The following is a 26,927-nucleotide window of genomic DNA, read 5'->3' on the forward strand; positions in this document are numbered from 1 at the left end:
AAATAGCCCCTTTTCAGTTTGCCCCTTACTTGCATTAACCTGGAAGTATTTTTGGGGAAAGCTAGAGCAGAGGCTCAGGACCACAGCCATTCCCAAACACATTCAGACACTGAGAGTCACCGCAGCTGAGGGAGCGGGAGATCAGTACCGCCGTGCACCGCTGTCAGAATATTCCTCTTGGCAGCTTACTGGAGCCTTACTCAGACCTGTCACCTTTGATGTCTTGCAGGAGACGTATGGAATGGGTTCTCTGGTCGCTGAGTAATGAGCTATTTGCAGCGATAGGCACTGGCTATCAACTGTATCTTGGTCTCTGTTCCCTTCGTCTTAACTCCAGGTTCCTGCGTTGATCATTAAACATAGCTGCTGAGCTGCTGCTTTCTTAGCAGGGATGTGTGGTGTAACCTCTCAGCCCATAGGTAGCTATCTGCCTTCTTGAAAACTGCTCTTCTGCAGTTAATATGTTATTTCAATGAGTTAATAATTCTTCCCAGTCCTCTGAAATTCTAGAATTCATTGCCTAACCACAAATGGTCATTCTCCCATAAGTTGTGTTTGATTCCATTGTGTTGTAATAGAAAGCCAGAAGAAACAAAATATTGTGCAGCTCATTTTTAACATAACTCAGATTTTTACATGAAAAGGAGCACTGTCTTTGTAGGCAGCTTTTTAAATGTTAAGGAATTTATAATTTTAATAATCTGAGACGGTAGCTGCACATGTTGTCTTCTGTCTTCGGAGAAAAATGTTCTCCTCTGAAGATTATTATTTGTATAATTAAACTTCGTTTCTGCTAAGAAAAATACTGTATCCATAACATGTATTAGGCTCAAATGCTGGGGGTTTATCTGCTTCTTCCTCATGTGCAAGTTGTGCCTTCGCATCAAGGGAGCCTGCTGGCACCAGGATAAATGCCCTTCTTTACAGCAGCTTTGCTGTTCTCATTGTTTGTAGTGGACCTGTTCCATCGAGGTGCAACACATTCACTTCAGATCCCTGTTTCTCTGTCATGGTATCATTTTGATGTTAATTCATGATTTTATTTTTTTGTTAGAGTAGCAAATCTGGCATAACCCATCCCAAGCCTTCCAGAAATCTGTTTTGGACTTCTAAAGGCTGCCATTTAAGGCAAGGTAATTAATATCCTACTTCAGTAACTGCATTCACACTGGCATCACTGATTTTCCCCAGTCCTGTGTTATGGCATTGCTCTTATTAGTAGAGAATACATGCAGTATGAAATTGTGATTGATTTTAGCGTCGTTCTTACAATACTACCTCCACATCCTTACTGGCCTCCTCCTTATTGGTATATTGGTGGCTATAGCATGTTTACAATGTATTTGTAAAGTATTTAATGTATTTATAGCAGGAAAAAAATGGGTAGTGAAATGTTCTTGTGGACCACAAATCAAACTCTCTGGATTGCCTCTTTCAGAGGCTGACAGCTGTCATCAAGGAAGGTTGGTTGGACTCACAGCTTTCTTGATGCTCCTAACAACTGATTGCAACTTTGTTAGAAAATAAGCTGTTATATTGCACAATTGTTCTACACCCCTCTGCGCAGTCTTTCAAGGGAGTAACTTCTGTGAACAGTGAATTGTGACCATCCTGTGTTCTCATACTGTATCAGTGTTATGAAAGGAAAAGGATCAATATTATTTTTTTCTGCTAGAGCTTGTTAACTAAATCCAGTGAAACAATCATCATTTACAGAAATTAATTTGATTATTTACAATCATCAAATGCAGAAAAGCTTGTGCATTTTATTTTACAATGAATGCAGAAAGAAGAACTAGAGATTTAAATTATAAATGGAAGCAAGATAAAGTAGAAGAACAAGGTGAAGCCTTGTAGCTAAGATGAGTGCGTCCATTCACTCTTTCCAGAAGCAGGACTGTTTTCTGGGGGTAAATGGTCCATACTTGAGGACTATGGCTCTACTTGAAGCTGTATCACAATGCATATTTAGAGGAGGAACATTGTGGTATGCCTTACTTAGCAGCAAACCGTGTAATTTTTCTTTACTAGATCCCTTTAGGTTTGGAGGTTTAGGAGAGTTTTTTTTTGCTTCTTGAACACAGTAATGAAATGCTGTTATCAATAAAATGTGCCATTTTACTAAAGGCAGATATGAAGCAAGCTTCCTCAAGCCGCCAGCTGAGACTTGTGAATCAGTATTTCAGCACTGACCTTTTTATGCCTCTTATTTCCATTCCAGTTCTTGAGATCTGATGATTAACCCAATGAAGTAATGTTTAATCATTTAACCTTCCTCTGCCTGTATTGCAGCAGTCACAGGAAATCTATTTCCAAACCAAAAAAAAAAAAAGAACAAATCATCTTTGAAAGGAACATAGTGAGCAAAAGTATCCTGAAATGTTGTAGCGAATGAATCATATTAGCTGAGAGTCGAGTCCAGTCTAGATACTTTAATTTTGGGGGAATATGTTTTGCCTGTAAGTAGCTGAACTTTTATGTCTTTTTAATATTTTTTTTAAAGCAGTAAGTTATGAAAGTTGTTTTGCTTTAATTTCTAAAAAAAAAAATTAAAGATTATTCCCTATGCAGGATTTAAAACAGAAAAAATATATTGTGAAATAGGTAAAAGTTGTGAAACTGATGATTGTATTCTCTGAGAAATGAAACTTTTAAGGGTTTTTATTATTGCAGATGTTGCAAAGATTTGACAAATGAAATTTAAGGAAGCAACCAAACAGAACTATTTCTTAACTCGTTTACATTAAAGTAAGGGTAAAGACTGCAAATATATATCTGTTGTAACCCTGATGTGTATGTTGCCATGCAAATTATTTGTATCTGTGATTACATTAGATCATGGGAAATAAGAAAAAAAATCCTAAGGTTATCTCTCTTGGCTTATTTGGAAAGTTTGAAAAAGGAAGGCAAATTGCAAGTTCCTCACTGAAATTTTAAGTGCAGTAGCTGTGCTTTCCATGGAGTACTTCAAAATAGATAATGAATGTAAAATAAAATAATAAGAACTTGAAGAAACAATCTGGGTAAAAACAAATAATAATAAAAAAACTTATGAATTAATAAGGTAAGAAAAATGATTGTAGTGTTTTTTGAGACAGATTTGTTAGGCTTTTTTCAGCACTTTCATTATTGTTTTCAAAGCAAAAAATGTCTTGCTGGAGATAAAGTTTTAAGGCAGCCTTTATTTTGCATTAGTCTAGACATCTCATGAGGGAAGCTGTTTATTTTTAAGAAATGCGATGAAAAATGTGTTGTGCTTACACTAGGTTAATACAATCTATTTGTAATTGTAATAATAAATAGTTTATTAAACCATCTGTGCTGCCAGTGTTAACTTGTGAGAGTTTCTTTCCAGTTCCAGCCTGTGAGCATTAATACAACAGTGTCCTAGCAATACAGTCCTTAGGATAATGGGTAAATATGTTAAAATTAGACTAGAAACTACTGCCTTGAAGTATATCATGGGTGTATCTGAATAATTTGTATTAATAATGTATTGTTTTAAATATACTTTATTAGATTTATAGAGCTGTGAAAACTTTTAGATTGGCTTATCGAAGTGCAAATGTTGTTGTAACCCCATGAGCATTGTGAAATGGTGAAAAAAGTAGGAACTGAAACTCTCATGGTCACATTCAGCCCTGTTAGTACGGAGGAGACATCTTATGAAATCCCTACAGAGATGGCACTGCTTTTTCAGTTCATCTTTGCAAAAAAAAAAAATAAAAAAAAAAAAATCTGCCATTGAAAGGACAGTGGTACTGAAAAAGTACACTGAAGCATAACTTTTTAAACTAAATAATAGAGAAACTAAAAATGTATTTCTGCTTTTGCACTTGGTCAGGAGTTAGAATCCCTGTTATCCCCTTCGTCTGCCACGTTTAATTGCCTTTATTGAGAGCTCTGTGATCACACTCGAGAGTCTCGCATCCTTTTCGGTTCATGTCCTAAATCCTCAGTGGGATTTAGGACATTGCTGCTGACCCGTTATCTGTGCTCGTATGTTAGCTTGCTGTGGTTTTATTTACTAACTAGAAAATAATGATGAGGGAATTTTAGTTTGGGTAGGAACTGCCCTTGATGTTGCAAGATCTTTGGATGTAGTTCACTGCTAAGCTATCATTTCTTGTTACAAATGACAATTTTTTGCAAAAATGCACTCTTAACTGAAAAGCATTAAAACTGTACTTTCTGTCTCAGGCAGGCATCCCCTAGACCTGTTTGTACTAACATAAGCTCAAGAGGTTGGGATCAGCCCCCCCAGGAGCAGGTTTTGGTTATTTGTGCATACTGCACATATCCTAGAAGTTAAAAGAATAACATCAGGAACTGCTTTTTGACACAGTGTAAATATTTCATTGTGTTCCATTTTGCAATAAGACATTCATGGGCTGGATCATGTAATCCTGAATTGTTACTCCGGGTTGAAGATAGCAAATTTGCCCTTTGGAGGATATTCCAAAAGCCTTTTGTATTCTCCTGAGGTTAAAAATGTCCCAGTGGAAGATGTAGGAAGTCTCGTTTATTTGGCTTTTTTCTTTAAGCTACAGTATTTATTTTTTTGTTTAAGTATGAGCTATAAATAATTATTCTGATATTAATAATAATTGTTTTTAATTTATGAATTTACCTATTTTTAAAGCTTTGAAATGGTGAACAGTTACCACTTGAAAACAGTGTAAAATCATACCAAATGGCCTTATCACAGATTTTTTAAATCTGGCATTAAAAGTTATGTCAGTTCTGTAGATCAGAATTTAATAGGAATGTGAAGTAATTGTAATTTACTTGCACTGGTATGGAGTAATGATGGTTTCAACAGAATTGTAACAAAGTTAAAATTGCATAAATTGAATTCTTCTGGATTATCTTGTAGTTATCTTGCATTAATTACTGATGTGGTATTTCCTTGTTAAATTTGTCTTAACAGTTTTGTACAACATGCAAATCATTGAATATTGTTCCTGGAAAATCATTACATATTAGATATTCATTACATATTGGTAGATTTTTAATCTTTTTTAATAATTTCTTTTTAAAGCTAGCTGTTTCCAAAGATATTCAGCCTTGTGTAACTATTGTTGCCAAGCCTGAGCAGATAACATTGACCCTGTTTTTAACTTCTTGGACAGTTTTACTTTGCAAGAATTTTATTCTCCTGAAATCACTTCTCACATTCAAATTAATTTAAGCTGCTTGTGAGAAATCCTTATTTTTGCTTTTCAAAAATGTTTACTATTTGTGGTAAACTTTGAGACTCTTGAGTTTGCCATGAATATGCTTGAAATTTGTCATCACAAAATTAAAGTAGGCAACATGTTCATAGTCTGACTTCATAAAGAATAGCTCAGATGTTACATGGTCAGCCACCTTTGTTTCTTTTCGAGTACTCTAGGTTTAACTCCACAGATTTAATGAACCTTACAGATCTGCTTTAGAGAGAACCTAGAGTTAGCTGTTCTGAAAAAGAACCTGGGTTTGCAAACAGATAATGGGATATTGTATTCTGTCTTTGTGTTTTGAGAAAGTACCTTTTTATCATTGTAGATGGTATTGAAGGAATTAATTCCCTCTCTTTGGTTAAGGAATAAGGTAATAGTGGAATAGTGGCACTGGCAATTCAGAGATAGGTGGAAAGAAGTACTAGAAACCTGTTTCCATAATAAAGTGAACTTAGTGCCACTTGCAGAGTTTTGATGAACCAAATCTGTAAGGAAAACTAAAAACTCACTACATGTGGGTGGTCAGATTTTCACACCAAGCATCGTCAATTTCTCTTTCTTCCCTCTAAGCCCAGAACTTCAAACTGACTTTGATTTTGTTGCAAAAATTCATCCAACTGCAAAGCAGAAAATCCCAAAGCATGGAGGATGTTGCAAGCACATACACTCTGAGGTGTGTTCATTTGGGGGTTTTGTCTCATTAATGCCTTTGTTTTCTTGTTGGCAGGATTTTGCTTCCCGGGCTAAACTGGCTGTCCAGAACCTGGTGCAGAAAGTTGGGTTCTTCGGCATTTTGGCCTGCGCTTCAGTAAGTTCATTTCACTAACAGGGGGTTTGTAGTCACAGATGGTACTGCAGCAAAGTTAATGCTGTGAACTGTGGGTTGCTTTATTTGAGTCCATATGAATCTTCACATCTTGTTTGTTATTTCTGTGTTTTCTGTGGTGCTTAGGGATGTGGGATGGTTGTGGTACTGGCGAGTACAATAGCATGGAGAAACTCCAGTCCTAGATTAGTACAAAACCTAGGGAATTCTGCATAAATGCACAGCTAACAGTTGTTATCCCTTTCATCAGCTTTACCGTTGGGCTTCTTGACACTCATTCTCCTTGACAAACAGTGAATTTAGAATAGTACTACTTGTGCTACTGTGCAAGAGGGATCCCTTGAGTTCTTGGGTGGCTTTTTTTTTTTTTTTTTTGAAAGAAAGCAATTCCTAAAACTGAAGAAGTTTCTAATGTTTCTGCTTCAGACAAGCTCCTGCTGTTAGTTTGAGGCCATGTCTTCTCTAACAGAGGCAAATGCTCACTGCTCTGTTAGTGGGTGTTTGGCAGATCAGCTTGTATGCCCTAGCTCCCCTGTCAGCTATCCTCTTGTGACTTTCCCAGCCCAGATTGTTACCTGGCAGGGTACAGCAAGAGCTAGGCTGTTAACCTCTAGTTTCTGCTGGAGCTGTATTATTTCTTTAGATGCGTGTCCTGTATCTTACAGTGCTTGACATGTTCAGATTCAAAGATATACATGAATTAAAAGAGTGGAAAAACTTCCTGTACAAAGCCCGACCAGGATATTTGTCCATAGTAGTCCTAAATCTGTTTAGGAGGTGACTTTGGGTTACTAAGAACCAGGGAGAGCAGAATGCAGGAGAGCATTTCAGTTGTGGCTGTCTGAACTGCAGACTACTTATAGTGTTTTTTTTTCTAAGACAGATGTGTGAGCATCTCCACTGATGCTATTTTAGTGTTTTAAGTAGGCTAGTGCTGTTCTTTTGGAGTGTGAAAATACCGAACTGTTTGAGGTTTAAACCTCTCCCTGGAAGCTTGATGAAAACCGGTAGGAATGACGTGCCTTGCTCTTCCCTCCCACACACAAATGCAGAGATGTGATTACAGTAAAGGGGGGATTGCAGGTCCTCTATGATCCCATTCTTCTGGAATAACCACAACCATTAGCCAGCTGCTCAGCTGATGAGGTATTAATTCCACACTTGTCTAGAGTCCCTCTTAGTTTCCTAAATTGTAGAGATTACAATGTTAACTATTTGCTCAAATGCAAGTAACCTGTGTTAGCTGGAAAGAATTAAGCTGATTGCAGTTGCTGGCACACAACCTCTGTTTACGAATCTTTTGAACTGTCTTATTGTTTAGAGTGGGCACGTAGGTTACAAGCTGTTCTTTAAATCTTTCCGTCCAGTAAGCTCTGAGACTGCTCCTTGGCTGGCTCTGACTCACTGTTCTCTAGTCACCATCTTGTGAGACATCGCTCGCGGCACGGGCTGTTTGGTCTGTCTTGTGTAATGAGAACAGCTCCGGGACGGCAGGGATGAGTTACTGGGGTAGCTAGACAAGGTGACATGTGGGCTAGTAGGGAATGTGAGAAAGGAGTTGCTAGACATGAGAGGAGATGTGTAAGCTCTTCAGAGTTTCTGCTTAGTATTATTTAAGTATTTGCTTAACTTCTTCCCTACTTTTGGTGCCCTGTTCTTCAGCGAGCTCTGAGCTCCAGCTTCCTTTGGCTTACACAGGTTGCTGTGGGTTGGGAGGGATGGGGAATCACGGATCCACTGCAGCGCACCTGAGGATTTGTAAATGTGGTTACAGAATAAATGCAGAGTAGCAGCAAAAAGGGTGAGGTGAAGTGTGGGAGAGGCTCTGAAACAAGCAGAGGGATTTAAAGCTGTCCCTTTCTGTTGTACCTGTAGAGGAGGAAGGCACCCCCCATGTGTGCTGCTTGCCCTTGTGCATTTCCCCACCAGCTTCTGGACTTTTTCAGGGCTCTTCTTGCTCATTGCTGCTTCTCCTTGTGCTAGAAGGTGTCTCCTTTCCTGCCAACATTATTGTTGCCCTCTTACTTCTGGATTTTAAACAGTATCTTAGCTGAAAGTATTTCTGTGACTAGTGAAAGGGAAGAGAACTTGCTTGTGAAGTGGCAATGTAATGGCTGCCCTAGCTGCATGTCAAGGGATGGCTTCTAAATGCTACGTGAAAACTGATTGAACTTAAAGCTTTGCGAATTTATCCAGTGAAATCACCTGAATGTAATGTTTAGTGGCAATAAGAAAACTGTGTTATTGTCTTGAGCCTAATTCCTGTGTAAAGGCAGCTGTGGGGAAGGAGCAGAGCGAGGCAGAGATCGAGATCCTTGCTGTGTTTTGGGAGACTTTGCCCTCCCATTTCTGGGCATTTCAGGCAGCTCTCAGTGCTGCACACATGTGGTGTTCTTGTTTTTTTTAAAGCAAACAAAGAGAAAACCTCACTGACCTGCTGATACACCTCAATGTGGACTCAAGTAACTTTTTTACTGTGCTATGTTTAACGTGTTGGTGATACCCACAGTTACCTGTACCTAAAGCATGCTGCTCCCTCTGTGGTGAGAGTAATGCAGTCATTAAAATGTGCTGTGAACTTACCAGAGGAAAAAAAAAAACTAAACTGACCAACAAAGAACTTACTGGAGACCTAGACCAGACTTGGCTCAGGAGAGCAAAATTATCTGGCTCTGGCATAAGTAAATAATTTACCAGCCTCCTCCTATGCCGAAGACAGCTGTCAGAGGTACAGGATCACTTTAGCTGCAGTGGGGCATGGTTAGAGACCGTTTCGGGGCATGGTTAGAGACCGTTTCAGATTTCTTCCTATGCAGGTGGTGTTGTGGGTGCTCATAAATTTGAATTGCTAGTCTATAACAGCTGAGTATAACCCTCGTAAGCTTTCTCGCAGATTTCAGTCAGTCAAAGTTATTATTCTTTATAGGCTTAAATATCTACACTCCCTGTTTGTTTGTGTAACAAAACAACCCAAGTGCTGCAGGATATTAGTGATGCACTGCTACTGTAAACACACGGGGTATGTTCCCTTTATTCAGACCGAGAGCCCTTGTGCTGAGTGCGAAAGGTTGGAATTTGGATTCTTTCTTGGTTTAACTTCAAAAATATTTTACAGATAGTATCACAATACCCAATGTCAAGCCAAGGATTTAACAATAAAAAAAAACAACTTCTAATTTTAAATGAAATGCATATGCTTAATAAAATTTAATCAGTGCTTTTAAACTGGATACATATGACCATAAATGCCAGTTTTTAATGTACTTTCTCAGATGGAAATCACTGGAGATAATTTTGAACACTGGCTTCCAGGAGTGATGTGCTTGTCAGTGAGAAAATTTGATAAATCACTCAAAATGGCTTTACTGTGGTTTCTGTGCGTTTCACATGGAAAACTTTGCTAGCTCTTTTAAAGTCAAGGGGCGAGGAGGGACTGTCAGTGGAGTTGTCTGGGACATTGTCTCATTAAGTCTCCGAGACTTAAGTTATGTGGTGTAACTTTAATACTTTTGTAAGTATTAAAACACAAGAGTTTTGAATTAAGTTGAAGAAGGGGAAAATGTACATTTTTCAGAGTCTGTAGTATTCCTGTTCTTCTAAATTAAATACTGAAATTCATGAACTTTTTTCCCTTGCACTTTACAGATTCCAAACCCTCTGTTTGACCTGGCCGGGATAACATGTGGACACTTTCTGGTTCCCTTCTGGACCTTCTTTGGTGCCACCCTGATTGGGAAAGCAGTAATTAAAATGCACATCCAGGCAAGTAGATGCTACAGGTCCCTTAGGGCTCTGGGCTGAAGACTTCTCTCTTTTTTTTTTTTTTTTTTTTCCTGTTACACTGTGTTACTCCGTAATGAATTCTGGAGTCTCCTTTCCTGACCTGAAGTAATGGAAATTAATTTGGTGCGGAGGATTTACAATAAAGAATCTGCTAGGCTCCTTCACTTAAAACTGAGGCAACTGAATAATTTATAGCTACAAACTAATGAGCTCGCTGCCTACACCACTCAGGAAATTGGTGGTTAGCCAAGTTATTTACCTACGGTTTTTACCAGACTGAAAGGACTTCGTACTCATAATGAACTTGCCTTTTTGGTAACAAATACTCGTTTCAAAGAGCACTGCAACTAGCCTTTACCAGTTAAGCGGCACTTTTTAAATGCTCCCTCAGCTGAATGTATAGAGAGAGCCGTGCTCCTTCCAGGCCCTGCTCCCTGCAGAAGGCACTCCAAGGGTATGTTTTTGGGAGTGTCATCTGCAATTTTCAGGCGTGGTTAGTGATTTTTGGTCTGTTCAATCCATGTTATTATGAAAGGGCCTGATTTCAGAGAGGCTTGTTTGATTTTTCTTGCTAACTCAGTCTTACCGGATGTTCTGAATTTGGCAATCAGAATCTCAAGTAGCTTTAAAAACTGTTGAGTCTTGATTTTAAGATGTGTCACCATTTTGTCAAATAAAAAATGAAGTATTGATTCCCTGACAATTGTTAATTGCTGGCAGCGTGGTTAGTACAAGTAGAGTGATATAATTGATGATACAGTTATGGTTAGAGACTGAGCTTTCAGCTGTAGGTTAGAGATGCTAGATGTGTCTAATGGTTAGAGGCTGAGCTTTTCAGCTTAAAATATCTCCATAGGACTCTGCAGTGCCTGTAGGTTTGTTGCTTGGAAATCTTTGCTGTCACTCTTTTTAAAAAAGCAGAAGCTTAGTAGTATAAAATTATTTGCCTACTACCCTCATCAAGCTGCTTAAAAATCTTTCTTTTGCCCTGAACAAGACTTCAATCCCCACCCCTTCTTTGTTCCCATTTTTTTGGTAAATGGTTGTTTTATTTGTGTAGTCTTCAAACGGAAGGTAACAAATAAATCTGAATATTCTTTCACTTACTATGAAAGCAGCACTTCCTCTATGCTTAGTTTAGTGTTCCCTGATTTTTTCTGCTTTAAAACTTGTGTGCTGTTAGCATTTGTTCTGGCAACATAGAAAAAGTGAACTAGTATTTGTATAATATTCCTTTAATTTTATTTGCCTTGTTTAGATAGGAGACTGTTTGCTATGGAACGTAATGTTCTACACCCAGATAAAATTTAAGATTAAAAAAAAAAAAAAATCCGGTCTCTTGCACTGGTGGTAAATCATCGTATTTTGTAATATGTTTAGCTATTAGAATTCTGTTTTCTGTGATGTTGTATTTCAAGTGTACTCTTGTGCAATAGCCTTGATTATTTTTTTTTTCAGTGATCTTGCTGCAATTTGGAATTTAGGAAATGTAACAGTCACAGAACAAGTTTTTAATGAAACCTCTCTCTAGACAGGAAGTAACAGACTCTGCAGTGACCATCCTGGAGCTGCTTTTAACTGGTCTCTTCCTCTAGACCACAAAATCATTTTGTGTAGTTGTTATCACATCCCTTATTTCCATACTAGTGAATGCGCTTCTCATTAGATCATGTTTAAATTCATTTAAGGAGACCGTGGGAACTGTTTGTGTGTATAGGTACATCTAGACGTAGTCTTGCTCGCTCTTTGCAAACAAACAAGCTATTGAATGTGACACAAGGAATTAGCAAAAGCTATTTTTAAAAAAATTAACATGACAGAAGAGAAGGGAGAGGTAAAATTACAGACACTTGTTTTTTGTGGAAAATAAGCCATGTGTTATAGAATTGTCTTCTACTGAAATTATTCTGTTTCAAATTATCATTCTCTAATGCAATGGATTATCTATCTTCCCTGAAGTTGGTCTTCTCTGAAGGTACCCAATGGCTCTTACTTGTTCTTCACTAGGTGTTTCTTTGTTTTGCTTCTCTCTGAAGCACGTGAACAAGGGGGCTATCATTTTTTCATCTCTGTGATCTGTAAGTCCGTCTGTTGGTGTAATGGGATGTGAATTTTTCTGCACAGTGCTGACTGTTTTTCCATTAAAAACATTGTTGACGGAGTAAAATGACCTTGAGCTTCTGGGAATTTAAGTTTGGGGAGGATGCGAATGGTTAGTAACACAGGCTACAAAAACATTGCAAGAAATGAGATCTATGAGGAAATAGAATAATAAAGTAAATAGCTTTGCTCTCTTCTGCCTATTTTTGAAAAGAGTACTGAAAAACAGAAAAGTGAAGGGAAAACTAAGTGCTGGAGAAGCAGTTGGATTGGAAAGGAACATAATTTGTTGTACACCATTGTCTTTGCTTCCCCTTTGATCAAACATTTCTCTAACTGACGTTTTCCTTCCTACAGAAACTTTTCGTTATTATAACATTCAGCAAACATATAGTGGAGCAGATGGTGTCCCTAATTGGGTGAGTAATTCTTTAACACACTAATACCTTCACTCATTAAGTGGAAAAATACTGGAGGAGCTAAATCAGATGTGCTGAAAATTGTGCTTTGCTTGTAAGTGCCACCTTTGGCAAACTGCTAGCTCAGGTCTTCTTTGCAACTTCATTCCTCACCTGAAAGGCTTCAAGTGCTTCGAGAAACATAATAGCATTGAAGGTCAGATGGCCTGAATATCTGATATCTACATTTAACTTTCACCCCAAAATACAATACAGCAATTAATTATAGCTTGCTACACTTGTTGAGTGCAAATGCACTGGTTTTTGTTGACTTTTTTCAGTGTTGTGTTGGGATCCTATGACAAAAACTGAAAGGACTGTTGTGATGTTTGCAGTGTCTCAAAATGATGATAAACATCTTACATAATTAGAGTTGCCTTATATAAAATACTAAATTTGTCATAAAATGTCAGGCTGAAAAGTTTTTTTTATGTAATATTATATCTCCAGTCTGTTAAACTTAATTTTTTGTAGGAGAAATGAGCATTTTCATGGGTAAACTGTGCCAATTTTGAGAAAGCTTGTCTTTTTTTTCCCTGGAGTTCTTTAGTAATTGATTACTGTTTTTTATTTTTTAAGTGAAAATCTTGGTTTAAAACAAGATTAAGCTGATATTAGCTGCGTTTTTGCTTAAATATATATAAAAACAATATATGAGATGTTGCCTTCATGGGCTTGACTGATTATTGAAGACTGAAGTGCCAGACTTCTGCCTCATCTACCTGTTCAGTCATCACATTCTGTGCACTTCTTACAAATCCAGTGTTGATGTTAACAGTGAAAGCCTGGTAATCCAACAAATTAGATCTCAATAATATTTTTTAACCTAATATGGGTATCACAAATAAATCCTAAAGGAGTTTTTCCTTTTCCAGGTCTTTCACTTGTCACGTGGGGCAAACTGATGGATATTTTGCTACCCAAACTTTAATAGCTGAGTTCAAATTAAAAATAATAATAATAATAATAAAGCCATACTCCTCAAGAACACTTTCAGGAGAGGAGTGTCTGGAAATAATTGCTTTTAAAATATGTAGACTTGAAGTAGTAATGCTATACAAAGAAAAAGGATCGTTAAAAGAAACGTTCTAGGGTTGTTTACTAATGAAACAAATCCTGACCTTATTACTTCCTGATTTTCTGACTGGGCGTCTGCTTTGTAACAAACATCCAAATCGATTTGTTGCTTTCAATATTTTAAAGAAGAAAATGAGAAATGTGGCTAATTTCAACAATCATTAGTTAGATTTTTGTAGTATTAATCACACCAGACAATTTACTACTAGTCTTTAATCAACACTGCTACTAAGCTAGGTATATTTCCAAAGATTTCTTATCCTGCAGGTCTTTGAGCCAAAACTAGTAGTTTTTTCCTACTTCATCTGTCTTGGAGATAATTTTGCCTCCAATTACATAGAATGCATTCACAAGACCTCTGCTGGATTCAGATTTTATTAGATGGTTGATGTCAGAGTTAAAAAATGTTCTCGAGAGACAGTAAGATTTTTGGAATGTCCCGGTATCCTTGACTTCTCCCAATCTGTCTGCTAGCATTACCTCATCAATTTCTTTCTAGAGTGAAGTATAGAATATGTTAAACAATAGCTTGCATTAAACTTAATTAAAATATAGATCTATTTAATGGTTAGTAACTTAATTTTAATCAAATTCTATCCAACAATATGCCTTAAGACCTTTGTCTGAGATATTGCTTTTACACAATAGGAAATGTCTGAGCATGATACTTCAAAATAACAACTATATTCATGTGTGGGACAGCTAGCATCTAGACAGGAGATTAAGCTGAGATATGAGGTGGATTCTGAGAATATCTGATTTTATAAGCCAGTGGGAATGTCTCTAACTATGTGATTCCTAGTCAAAAAGCAAAAATGATTTACCTGTAGAGCTTGTCTGTAGCTCAGTAGTTGTCTGCGTTTGTTACTGGATGCTGTGCTTTAATTCAGGGTGATTTGATTTTACGTCTCTCTAGGCCTTCATACAAAAGGATCACAAAATACTCTTTCTATTAATTAAATGTAGAGAGAAAAGGAAAATAAAGGGGTGTGAATTTGAGAAGCTGTTTAAAAAAAAAAAAAAAAGAAAATATTGGCATTATCCAGTATAAAAAAGAGATAGGAAGGATGGGTGGTGGCAGCAGCAAGGCAAGCAGCAGCTGTGCTGCAGCAAGCCGTGGTATAGAGCGGGGTCAGTGCTAGCTGAGGGGAAGGGGGCATGGAAGGGGTTCAGAAACTGAAGCTTGCAGGAGTCCTGCAATCAAAGCTGAGCCAAAGATCCTGGTTGTCTACCCGAGGCCGGTAATTATCAACCTGTTCTACCAGTTAATAGTTTAAAGTTGTGTTATTGCTGTCAAAAATGCTCAAAGAGGATCGTGTTTTCTCCCAAGTGGTATTACTTTCATGAGCTCTTTGTGAGGAAGGGTGGCATGTAAGAGCTCTGCCTTGCATTCTCGTCACTTATTGATCATCCGTGTAAAATACTTGGATGCTGAGCTCATTTAAAATGTTTAATTATCATATGTGTTGTGGGTTTTCTTCTGTCTCTTAAGGCTTTTCACTTAATTTGTTCTTTACCTACAACTGCGGGGTTGTTTATGAAGGCACACCAAGCACGTTGCTTGTAAGCACGAACATATTTTCTTTGAAGTGGTAGTTTCAAATGCACATGAAGAATTCCCAGAAAAGAAGCAGTACTCTCCCTAAAGAAGCAGTACTCAAAGCTCACACCACGCATACCATCCACACCGCCGTCTGCCATCAATTTGGGGTAAATGTTAGAATGAGAAAAATTTAATCTTTTAAATTCAGCGTGGTCTGTTTGTATTTGGTGGAAACGAGCTCATCATTTTGGAACTTGGGAAAAAAATCTAAAAAATTCAGAAATGTGTTTTATATAGCAGTAGGCACCCAGTGGCCTCCACCTCAGAAGCAGCTGAACTTCAGTGGCAAGTGGTGTGGGTGCATCTCCTCGGGACAGTCACACCCTGTGGGCACAGCCTCCCTTCTGAGCACCCTGATAGTGCCTGGAGCAGCTCCTCAGGTGTGATAAGTGATCCTGGGCTGCAGCAGGCAAGTCCTGGAGCAAAAGAAGGGAGCTGCTGCCCGTAGCAAATGATGTTTTGCTAATTTTAAGAGAAGTAGAAATTAATTTAGTCAATGAGTTAATGAACTGAGTCGTCACAGTAATTTGAAGTTTAGCACAAGACAGTGAAATGCATGTAAAAAAAATAATAATAAAATTGTGAACTTCCACGGATTTAGAAGTTAATTTTAATGCCGTGCTGTAGGGGTGAGACATGTAAGCCCTGTTAACGCTGGGAGCTCTCATTCAACAAGCTCGCACCTGAAAAGCTGCCCAGAATATCAGAGGTACTGAAAGGCTTCTTAATCTGGTGTTTTTCTGGAACAAATTTTAATGCTTACCAGTTACGGCTGCCAGTTTGAATAATTGCATGTCTTAAAGCAAAACAGTTTTTTGGTAACAGGCACTTGAACCCTTGCCTTTACAAACCAGTTTGCTGCTATTTGGTGTGCCGTAGTTCTTTGCTTCACGGCTTAATCTCAGCTGATTCTTGCAAGGAGCACGATGTTCCCTGTAGGAAAGGAGTACGAGTGGAATTATGGCGACTGACGTAACTGGAAACTTTGCTTCAAGATGTACACAATTCTTGAAGGAAAAAAAAAAAGGTATCAGTTTAGGTTATTTCTTTAGAATATAAGCAAGTCAAGAAGCTACAGTCATAAAGGGCTGCACCAGAAATAAAATGTCCTCGGGTGGAACAAGTCCTGTTCCTGATTCAGAGCGTGCCCTGCAATTCCTCTGCCTTCTGGGGGCCTTCAGCAGGGGATGACCGCGGAGCACGGCCCCGCCAGGTGACCTCCACGGCCTCACACCCCTCTGCTTTCCACCAGCAGCACAGGGGCCAGGCCTGCTCTGCCAGCCACACCTTCTGCTTCGGGGACCTTTGTTTTGCATATGTGCCCTAAAGTCCGTATCCGGTGGCCGTATCCTGTTTTTGTTACAGGGTATTTTGAAATAGAGTTTCCAATCAGCATTTGAACTAAGACCTCTGTAGCAGAAATCAATTGAAAATACCCTGAAATGGCTGAGCATGTGGATAAGCGAGCAGTGACTTTAAAATCTCCTGAGATAAGTGCTTTTGGAAGTTTATTGCAACACACCTGACACTTCGGTACCATAAATCACTGGCTCCCCTCCCACAGGTATATCGGAAACCTGTGGGACCGTGCCCTGGTACTACACCCCCTGCACAATAGATCAGCTCTGCACAACAAAGGCGTCAGCGTCTTGAAAGGGACACAGATGTGAATGAAATTTGAGTAGCTTTGGTGTTGAAAACCTTCCAGTGGATCACAGCAGAATTATAAAAAGTTTATTTGCAAAAGGCTTGTAGGGTTTAAACAAGCAAGCTTTTTTTTTTTTTTATATATAAATTGTGTGTCCAAAAATCGTGCTATATCTTTAAAATGCAGAGAAGTTTCCTTACAAAGAGCAATGTGGAGCAGAGTTAAGAACCAGCAGGTCAGAGATGTTGCAATTTCTACTTCTGAGAGCATTGGCCTTAGCGTAACAGAATGTCCCAAGGAAAATGCTTTGCAGGCGGCTTGGTTAACGTGGGTATTGGAGCACAGCGCCAGGTAGGAATGACGTCAAATGGGCAACAATTTTAGCTTAGTAATCTCCAAGTCAGATATTTTCTTTCCTCATCTCGTAAAACCAAGTGAATCTGCCAGGCTTAACCCTCAGTGTCTCTGCTGATCCTGGCCATAAAGGCGATGGACTTGCGGCTGCAGGGCGCTGCACGCAGCTCGCACCGAGCTGTCGCCAAATGCTCTGAAGCCGAAGCAGCAGTGGGGGATGCCGGAGCTGTGCTTACTCCCTCTGGTTTTGGAGCCCAGGTTTGCTGTGAATGCTCTCTTTGAGCCACGGGCACCTTGGGAGCCCGGCCAGACTCGCTGCAGCGTAATCTGTCACGGCTGAGTCAGGCCGGGAGGCTGAGGTCCGTTCTGAGTCACGGCAGCAGGGTCCTGGTATTGGCTGAGCCTCAGGGAAATGGATGGTTTAAATACTGTGAGAATCTTTATCAGCACAGGAAATGACAGCTCATTAAAATACTAACCGTTAAGCCTGTTTAGATCACTGTCTGGAAAAAAATTAACCATTGCAGGTTCAGATAACTTGCAGGAAGAAAGGTGCTCTATTCAGAGAGCGAGCAGTATGCAAACTAATCAGCTTTGTACTTGTCTGGTGGCACAGAAACGTTTCCACTGGAATCTCTTTTTCAAGGCTTTATAAAACTTTTAAGAAGTTGGTGGTGCTGGAGCAAAGCTTTGAGTTTCTCTTGGGGGACGGAGAGTTGAGATAACCAAACACAAGGCCTCATACTAATGCCATGATGCTTGCAGGATGGAGTTTAGCTGTGTTCTTACGGGGAACACAGAAGCGTGAATCAAATGCAGACCCCAAAGTGTGGGAGGAATGGGTGCTGGGTGCGATGGTTGTTGCTGTTTTGCATGCAGCTGTTGTTAGCTGCTCAAAGGTGAGAGCCTGTGCTTGGTCCCCTGGCCTGGCTGTCAATAGCTGCTCCAATTTAAATTGAAATACTTCTTAAAAAAACAAAGTTGGAGGTTCTGGAAGGGACGACTTCATCCCAGCACACTCCCTCCTTCAGTTCATCGCATTCTTCAGCGCCACTGAACTCCCTTTTTGTAGCAGGAGATAATCTCTGGCCTCAGGCCATGCTCGCTCCCGGACAGCAGGATGAGATAGTGAATGTGCGCGGGGCTGTGCTGACAAAACACACAATGAAATTTTCCTCTTCGTTTGGTTTGCTGTTATTTAAAAATTCTTCCCTGTTGTCTTCATTCTGAATCGGAGTGCCGGCATTTCCTAAGAGGATGTTTTGCTGTAGCTGGCCGAGCCCAAATAGCCAAACTTTAGCAAAAGGGGAGTGACATCGTGTCCCCCAGACCCTGGCAGTCTGGGCCACACTTGACAGCCAGAGAGCCTGACAAAATCAATCCCCGTGTGAAGTTAAACATTTTTTCCAAATTAAGCTGTGGATATTAGGGAGATCGTCTACGAGACGGGGCTGGGGCTGTGATTCAATGCCGCATCACCTTCCCAAACAGGGCGGCGGTGTGCTTCGGCCTGGGAGCCTGATGGCTCGTGTGTGTGCCATTGATTCACTGCTTACGGTTCCGATTTCCCTTCAGGTCATTGCCATGATAAAAAGGGATTTCCAGGATTTCACAGAGCAGAGCTTAACGTGTCTTGGTCATCACAACTGAGGGACTGATGCCAGTCGCTCCCGTGAGCTGCTGAACAGAGTAAAAATTTGAGAACTGGATGCCACTGGAGGTCTTATTGACATCTTTAATTTCAATCAAAGGAAATGGAGTTTAAGAACTGCTTAAAATTAATCAGCTGCTTAATCGCTTGCTGTCTCTTACAAATGAAACTTTTAGTAACATTTTAAAAAAGCAGCACAAGCCACCATATTCATCTTCTAAAAATGGGGGTCACCCATGGCAACTTGGTAGTTTTCTTAAAACACTTGCTAATTCTAACATTTCTCTCTGGAAAAGTGGGCAAACACGCACATGTGCGGGGGTTTTTGGAGATGGAAACTGTGTATCCTCAACTGTAAATTGATTATTTTGTGAAATGTTAGCAGTGGTTAGTGATTCACAAATGGGGCGTTTAGATACAGACCTGTGCTTCAGTATTTAGTGCAGCTTGCAATTACTTGTACCTTCGCAGACTGAAGGTATGGGTTGTGAAATTTGTTAGTTGGGGATAACCTCTAGCCTTTATGATCTATTAAGATGATAGATTTGCCTTTCAAAAGTGCAAATACTATGATCAAATTGGTTTAGTTTTCATATTAGCAAAGCAGAGTTGACTGGAGTACTGAAGAACTTGATAATTTTTGTTAATTTAGCATAGGAAAAATATTTTTTTCCTCTGGACTTGGTGCTTAGTCCACGTGTTTGAGAAAATTCCTTCCTGTGCTTCAAAAGACTGTTACAAAAAGCAGTTTCCTAAAAATCTTTCCTACCACTTCATGCCTTTGCGGTTCAAATATTGTCAGTCATTCTTTTAAATCTGAAAGCAAATTACTGAATTGCACAGAGTGCTATAGAAAACAGCTTCACTGTTAGTGGGATAAGTTTTAGGGCTAATACTGTCAGAATATGTACACCCTTGGTGTGTTTTTAAACAAATCCTGGAACTTCTCTGCTGGCTGTGTAGTGTGGTGCTTCAGGTAGCTGTGAAATTTTGTTCTATCTGTGGAAAACTATTATGACATTCTCATTTAGATAGAAATCACGGCTCTTAATTAACAATAACAAGGGGAGAGGAGGAGCAGATGCATCCGTTCAGTTACGAGCACCAGGTAATGCATCTGAAAACAGGCTTCAGCAGTGAAAACAAAATTCTTGATGGGTGCTTGTGTGTATTACATTGCAAATAATCTTTTTTACTAAAATGTGTTTTTGATATATTTAAGCTCTAACAAAGACTAGTGCAATTTTTGAAGTCTGTTTGAACTTCCAATTCCTTGTGAAGCATTTAATTTTAGCAGAAAATGAACGTGAGTTAAAACAAATTGTGAGCTGAGTGCTTAACTTTTTCTAAAGTTACTAATGAATCAATATATCTGCAAAGTTTTTTCTCAAAAAAAAAAAAAAATTAAAAAAAAAAAATCAGAATCTTTTGGTAAAGCTGTCGCCAGCCTTTGTTCTGCAGCTGAATTGTGCTGAGGGGCTGGAGCACAGGAGCAGTGCAGCCACCTCGCTGCTAACTGCAAATTGCGTGACAACCAGAGAGCAGCTCGGGAAACGTGTTCATTGCTTGACAGACAACCTCTGGCTGAATAACTTCTTCTAGTGAATGACTTTTTTTGCTTCAAGGTGAAGTCCCCCAGCAGCTCGCTATGACCTACGTTTTTACAGGGATGGTGTGGGTCTTTTTTTGGGGGTGTTGTGTTTTGGCAGATAGAGACTACAAAGCGTGGCTGAGCTCAGTTCTGTGGTGTGTCAAGTTTCTTTTCTTTTGTCATCCTCTCCTACTCCTTATTTGAAAGACAAGAGGCTTTATTTTCAAAGGAAAATGCCAGGAATTAGTTTCAGGCTGTCCTACAACGGGGTTATCTTCCAGCATCTTCCTTCAAGTCGGATGTGTAAAGGTGCCTGTGGTTTGCATCGAGGCTCCTGAAACTGCGGTAGCCTTTTGAAGACTTTTTTTTTTAAAGTCTGATCTTAAAGTCAGTGCTAAGTGGCGCAGAATTGTGATGCAAATCTCTTCCTTTTGCATTTTTGCATTTTACCTGCCTCTGGGCTGAAGTGTAGCACCTAAAGATCCAGGCTGAAGCCTCCCCCCTTCCCCTTTGATGCCTTGCTGAGCTGAACTTCATATTTCTGAGGGGAACCTCTCACTCAGTTCTAACTAACTAAATGAAAACTGGGGGATTTATTTTTTAATTTACAGATCATAAAATGATTTTTATGCTTCGATATTAGCCAAATAAGTTGGCTGGTTCAGTAAATCACAGAATGTTGTTGAAAGGGTACAAGTAACCAGAACTAACCCTCTGAGCTGGGAGTTTGAGAATTTTATATCTAATACTGTGGGTGCACAGAGGAGATTATTTTCTAGACGCTGCTGTGCTTAATTTTACTTAGTTAAACCTCTGCATTTTTTTTCAGTATTAGATGTCTGTGAATGTGCAAAGTGATGCAGATTTTTAGAAATGAAGGTCCTTACGTTCACAGTTCTTCAAAACAGCTATAATAAAATGGATGTCATACACTTAATTTTAATCATGCTCACAAAGAGAAGATGCTGAATGCTTTTAGTGGGGAAAAAAATGAAGTAGAGCATTGATACACCCAAATCCTTTCAAGCCATCTGAACTTGGTTTTCTTGTTTTTGTTCTGTTGTTTAATGCTCACTGGGCACTGACTTGGTTCAGTTTTCAGAAAAAGAAAGAGAAAAAAAGGAGGATTTTGAATAAGTATTCTGTTAATCACTATTCTCATAATTTAAATATTCCTCACTTTGTACCCATGTAAAATTTTAGAAGTGAAGTATTACCTCCAGTAGCTTTTCCTGCTTCCAAGTGCCATTTGAAAAAAGAACAGAAAGCCCAGACCAGAATTCTTTAACGCCGTGACTCGTTCTGATCAGCGAGTCACCAGGAGAGTGTTTTACCACAAAAAAAAGTGGGATTCTTAAGGGTGGGTTTTGCAAAACTGGAAATTGTTTGTAAAAAGTTGACGTGTTTTTATGTAAAATGTGTACTAGACGTGCTTTAGTCTCAACACTTTTTTTGGCTGAAAATCTACCACTCCAGGCACAAAATTTACTCACCCATTTGTATCATCGCTCTGGTGAATCATGAGGGACACGCTCTTTGTCTAGTAAATGTTTTCAAAAAATTATTTGCCCCGACTGTAGTAAAGGAAATAAATTTCAGTGAGCTGTTTTGTTTCTTGAATCTGTGCGTTTTCATAAGTTTTTAAGATTAGGAAGCCATTACTTTTGAATTGGGCTATAGGATGGAACAGCTAAGATCATGTCAGAACAGGAGACTGAGGAAAATAATTTGAGATGTAGCCCCACGTAGCAATAGCAGCCATTCAGAGAGGAGGTGATGGGTTTGTAATCCTGTCTGTGTATGTCTTGGTGACTGAATCCTAAGTCCTCCCTGAAATAATAGAATGAGAACTGTAGCAATGAAATTTAAGGAGACTTTTAAATGTAGAATATCTAATTAATTTCTTTAAAATAATATTTTTTTAAAAAAAAAAAACAAAAAAACAACAACAAACCAGTTCTCTTGGAAAATCAGACGGTGTTTGTTAGCGATGGGGAATCTCCCCTAGTTCTTGTTAGGAGCGCTGGGTGTATAAAAGTGGATTAAACTTTGGGACTGTGCTCTCAGATAGCACTTGCATCAACACCACCCGTTGCTGCTGGGGGTAATTTAATTTCTTCTGTGTAGTACCTCAGCTTTTTTGTGTGCCGGGGCAATTTCTAAAGCTCCTCGCGCCTCCTGCTAAATAGTGTGGTGTGAAGATCAAAAGAAAAATCACCTGTGTTGGTTTTGGTTGGGGTCTGGATCGGCTGCAGTGTTCACAGGCTGGAACGTGGTGGCTGCTCTGCCTGTCCCGCGTTAACACCTTTGCTTTGGAGGTCCGGGAGTGCTCCTAGTGCCACAAGCCTATCGGTGATCTTTATACGTTAGTGTAAGAACAAGGTGTTTGGTAACGTATTGTAGCTTTTGTGCAAGTCATCTGCCATAAACCATGAAATGATTCAGAACAGGGTTCATAGTTCTTTCTTTGTTCCTTTGTTAATCACTGACTTGTGGGAGGTGCCTGCAGAATTTGCTAATGCATTCTTTTTGGGTAAGGATGACGCACAGATTGTCCTAATAAGGACTTAGTTTGAGAAAGGGGCCGTCTTCTTTGAGAAGATAGGGGCAAGTCATAGGGCGAGCAGTTTCTTTTTTAACTGAGGGATGACACAAGCACAAGTCATTTCCTTATTAATCGGTTCAAACCAGTTCTTACAGGAACTGCTGGTGATAAATGTGGGACTTCTGAGAAGTCATTCATTTTATTCTCAGCACTGCATCAGTGCACAGCCTCAGCTGGCTTCTCCCGGGCTTTAAGGAAATGCTCTAGCTCACGGCTTCTTTCTGTCTTACCAACGGTGTATTACCGCTGATTTGCTCTGAAATATTTTTCTTTTTAAACGCTTTTTGAGGATCTGGGGAAATACGTCCCTTTCTGAAATACCAGCTAAAAGATAAAATTCACTTTATTTTTGTGGTTATGATTTCCCAAGTAGCAGTACCCTTCCGAGCTGTAGCTCAGTCTGAACTTTGTTCTGTTTGGGTCAAGTGGTAAGTTATAAAAAAAAATATATATATATACATATATCTCTTTTTTTTTCTTTTTTTTTTTTTTCTTCCCCTATTTTGTCTTGTTCTCTGGGATGAACTTTGCATCAGTGCTATTCCAAGTATAGGTCCTTCTCTTCAGAAGCCATTTCAAGAATATTTGGAAGCTCAGAGGATAAAACTTCACCACAAATCTGACAGTGGCGTGCCACAGGTAAGAGCCTCTCTGCCTCCCTCCCCAGTTAACTTTTCCTTTAGCTCTGTCTTTGGCTGGTCAGTTTTACTGATGTAACTCTTTATTCTGCTTTCAAAGATTTGCAGTGGCCCAGGGGATTAGTAAATTTTAATTTTAAAAGGAACCTGGGAATTAAAAACAATACCGTAACTTTATGTAACTGGATTGAAACCTCTTAGAGAATACAAAAAGCATTAAAACAACATCAGGGGCTCGTTGTGCCTCTGTATTAGTGTGCCTATTTTGGAAGAGAAACTTAAGTAAAAAAAAAAAAAAGAAAAAAAAAGTCTCATTTACGTGTGAAGTGATAGTGAACTGCGGGCAGCAGCAATGCTCCAGGAGCCGGTGGCTTCTGCAGCTTTAATGGCCAAGTAAAGGAACAAAATCCCCAAGTGGTAGTGTTCAAAAGGAAAAGGAAAATACGGTACTTAGAGTTGGTACAAAGGGGCAGAAGTCTCCTTTCACACAAAGTACTTAAAAAGTAAAATTTCAATTCAATTTCTAAGTCCAATTCCCCCTATAATCTTCAGTGGGGACAGAGGTATGTTGTAACTTCAACGAGAGTTCCCTTAGGGTGCAAAGGCAGAGTGAGGTAGCGTCCATTAATCTCACACTTCACATTTAATACCCGTAGCTGTCCTTGTAAATGTTTCTTTGCCTGTTTCTTAATAGAAAGATGAAATTAGGGAGGCTCAGTCAGGAAGAACTAAATACTCAGGCGCCTTATATGAGCATTGAAGTGACTTTTGTGCGGTGCGGTGCTGCCCTCCTTTGACAAAAGCCCACAGTTCCGAGTAGCTGTGGAAACGCTCAAAGTGGGACTGCAGAGGTCATCGCGGTAACTCCTGGAAGAAGAATTGGCTCCGAATTGGAAGATAGCACAGTGTGTGCAGTTTAGGAAAAAAAACATTGTTAACCAATGACCTTATTGTTTTCCTTGCACTGAACATGACAGGGAATGACAGTCAGGGGTTACTAATTCTAAACTCTATGAATTGTTAGCGAAGTCCAAACAATGCTAGGAATAATAAATCACTTCATTAGCACACGAGTAATGATCAAGGATTCATCGTCTGCCCTGCGGTGTATTTGGCAACCCCTCCTGCATTGTCTTTCAAGGGACTAAAGTCAGCTCTAGAGAGGGACCTGCAGGAATCCTGTCAGCTTGCACTTGGTTCCTGTTTTTAATTTGATAAATTACATAATCCAAAAAAATGTTTGGGCTTTTCCCTTTCACCCATAAAATGGAGAATTTGCCTTTGTGCTGTCCACTAATCTTCATTTTCCTCCTTTTTCTGTTTTGTCTTTGTCTCTTCAGGGGGAAAACTGGCTATCGTGGATGTTTGAAAAATTGGTGATTGTTATGGTTTGTTATTTTATCTTATCTATAATCAACTCCATGGCCCAAAGCTATGCCAAACGACTGCAACAGAAGATGTACTCTGAAGAAAAAACCAAATGAGCTTGGAAAAAAAAAAAAAAACCCTGGGCTGGGTTTTAACAGACATGAAAAATGACACATCTTTCCATATATTTAAAAATCAGCATTATTCAAAATGGGGAAAAACTTTTTAACATCAATTTTCAACTATAACAGGTTTTTATTTTATTTTGAAAGTAATTTGACTATTAGAGCAGACGTTTCATTGACAAACTTAAAGATATTAAGGTAAGGTATAAATGCTTTACATGTCTGGGTTGTGTTATGGACACATGGAATGGACAATGTGATGTGAAATGTTTAACACAGATGTTGTCCATCCAAACTACTTCCAAAACCAATTTAATATTTCCTGATTTAACTTCAGACTGACCTGAGGGTAACTTTTTATTTTGATGGGTGGCTGTTTTGCTTTTTCCTTAACTTTCAAGACCATCAAAATGTATATAAATGAATACAGATTGGGTAAAAACTGTTGCATGTCCCTCATGGTAAGGTTATTCCATCTCAGTTCTCCAGTGTCCCATTGCATTGCACGTGCTCTCGGTTGGAAAAGCCACCCTTTAATCTTCATGATGTTAACAGATGATTGATGTCAAAATGCTGAAGCTGGCATTTTTTATTCTGTATATTTAGAATGAAGTTAAGATAAAACTTTATAAAGTCATCTTTGATCATTCCAGAATTTCTTGTGTCAGTCTTTTTAAACTGTTCCTTTTCCTCTCCACTTTTGTATACTCAGTTTCTTTATTAAGCCTTAATCCCATGAAGTGCATGCTTTACTCATCCTTCCTGCACAAATGGTGCTGAAACTGCCCTTTATTCTTGGTTGTTTTTTTTCTTTAAGAACTTCTTACTTAGCAGAAGAAAATAGAAAGCAAATAACTTGATGTATGGCTCACTGGTAATAACTTGAAGTATGTCTCACGCAGGCAAATTAGCTAGTTAGCTGTGTTTGTTAGCACAAAGCCTTTGTAGACATTTGCCACTGATCACAGCACCACGAGTAATGAAGAGCAAAGATTCCATCTGAGAACAGAATTGGTGTCAAACCCAGCAATGATGTGTAGAGCCATAGAGAACCTTACAGTTCTGCTTTAAAATTCAGACATTTATAGAACATGATTGGTGTGTTCCAGTTGTAATGTATGCAACATAACCCATACCAAAACTGATCTCTTCCGTCTAGTAAGTAGATGCCCGTTCCACTGCTACAGTGTATGTATTGCAACTCTAACAACTTCAGAACTATTGTTTTTCATTTTTATCCTATGGGGCATTACCAAGAATTTGACTGAATTAGTGTTATCAAAAGGTGGAATATGAGTACAAAGAAGCTAGATTTTGTTCTTGCTTAGGTCAGATTTATCCCTGTATTAGGGTAGGGCAGCTCTTGAGCAAGGTGAGAGAATAAGTATTATGTTCAATCCTGCCTGAATGTCCTCTTGTGTTGCCAACCGTCGTGACATCTCCATGGCTGTACCATCCTGTCGGATAGCTTATCAGACTGATGTTGACTGTTGGATCTCATGGCAACAACAGTCGGTAGGCTGTCTGACATTTTGGTATCTTTCATCTGACCGTTTGCTCATCCATCTCCAACTGTTTTCATTGAACATCAGTAGCATATAAATGTTTTCAGTTCCGGTGGAAATGAGTGCAGAAGTCTCGCAGTGCAGCAGTATGCATCAAGTATCTTTCCAAGGTTCATCTCAGTTGTGTGTAAGGTTTGTAATGTTTATTTTGTATGCTTCATGTATAACTCTAAACATTCGTACTGAGTGAATGGGGAGGCTTGTAATATGGACTTTCTCAGTAGAGCTGCTGACTACATTAAATATCTAAACCTCCAAGTGCTGGAATGCAGTGTGAGATAGTTAAAAGCATAAAGGCCATTCATTTGCCCCA

General features: G+C 39.1%; 1 protein-coding gene across 2 annotated transcripts in view; it reads left to right on the forward strand.

The window, feature by feature from the left end:
• The window catches only part of VMP1 (vacuole membrane protein 1), a 64,306-nt gene extending 38,608 nt beyond the window's left edge, over positions 1 to 25,698 (forward strand). For both annotated transcript variants that reach the window (XM_084299733.1, XM_084299734.1), the window contains exons 8-12: positions 5,950 to 6,030; positions 9,694 to 9,810; positions 12,289 to 12,350; positions 23,455 to 23,557; positions 24,897 to 25,698. In XM_084299733.1, coding sequence (XP_084155859.1) covers positions 5,950 to 6,030; positions 9,694 to 9,810; positions 12,289 to 12,350; positions 23,455 to 23,557; positions 24,897 to 25,040 — 507 coding nt within the window. In that variant the 3' untranslated portion in view covers positions 25,041 to 25,698. The remainder of the gene's footprint in view (positions 1 to 5,949; positions 6,031 to 9,693; positions 9,811 to 12,288; positions 12,351 to 23,454; positions 23,558 to 24,896) is intronic.
• The last annotated feature ends 1,229 nt before the right edge of the window (positions 25,699 to 26,927 follow it).

The sequence above is a fragment of the Netta rufina genome (assembly GCF_964035555.1).
Source record: "Netta rufina genome assembly, chromosome: 21".
Classification (NCBI taxonomy): domain Eukaryota; kingdom Metazoa; phylum Chordata; class Aves; order Anseriformes; family Anatidae; genus Netta; species Netta rufina.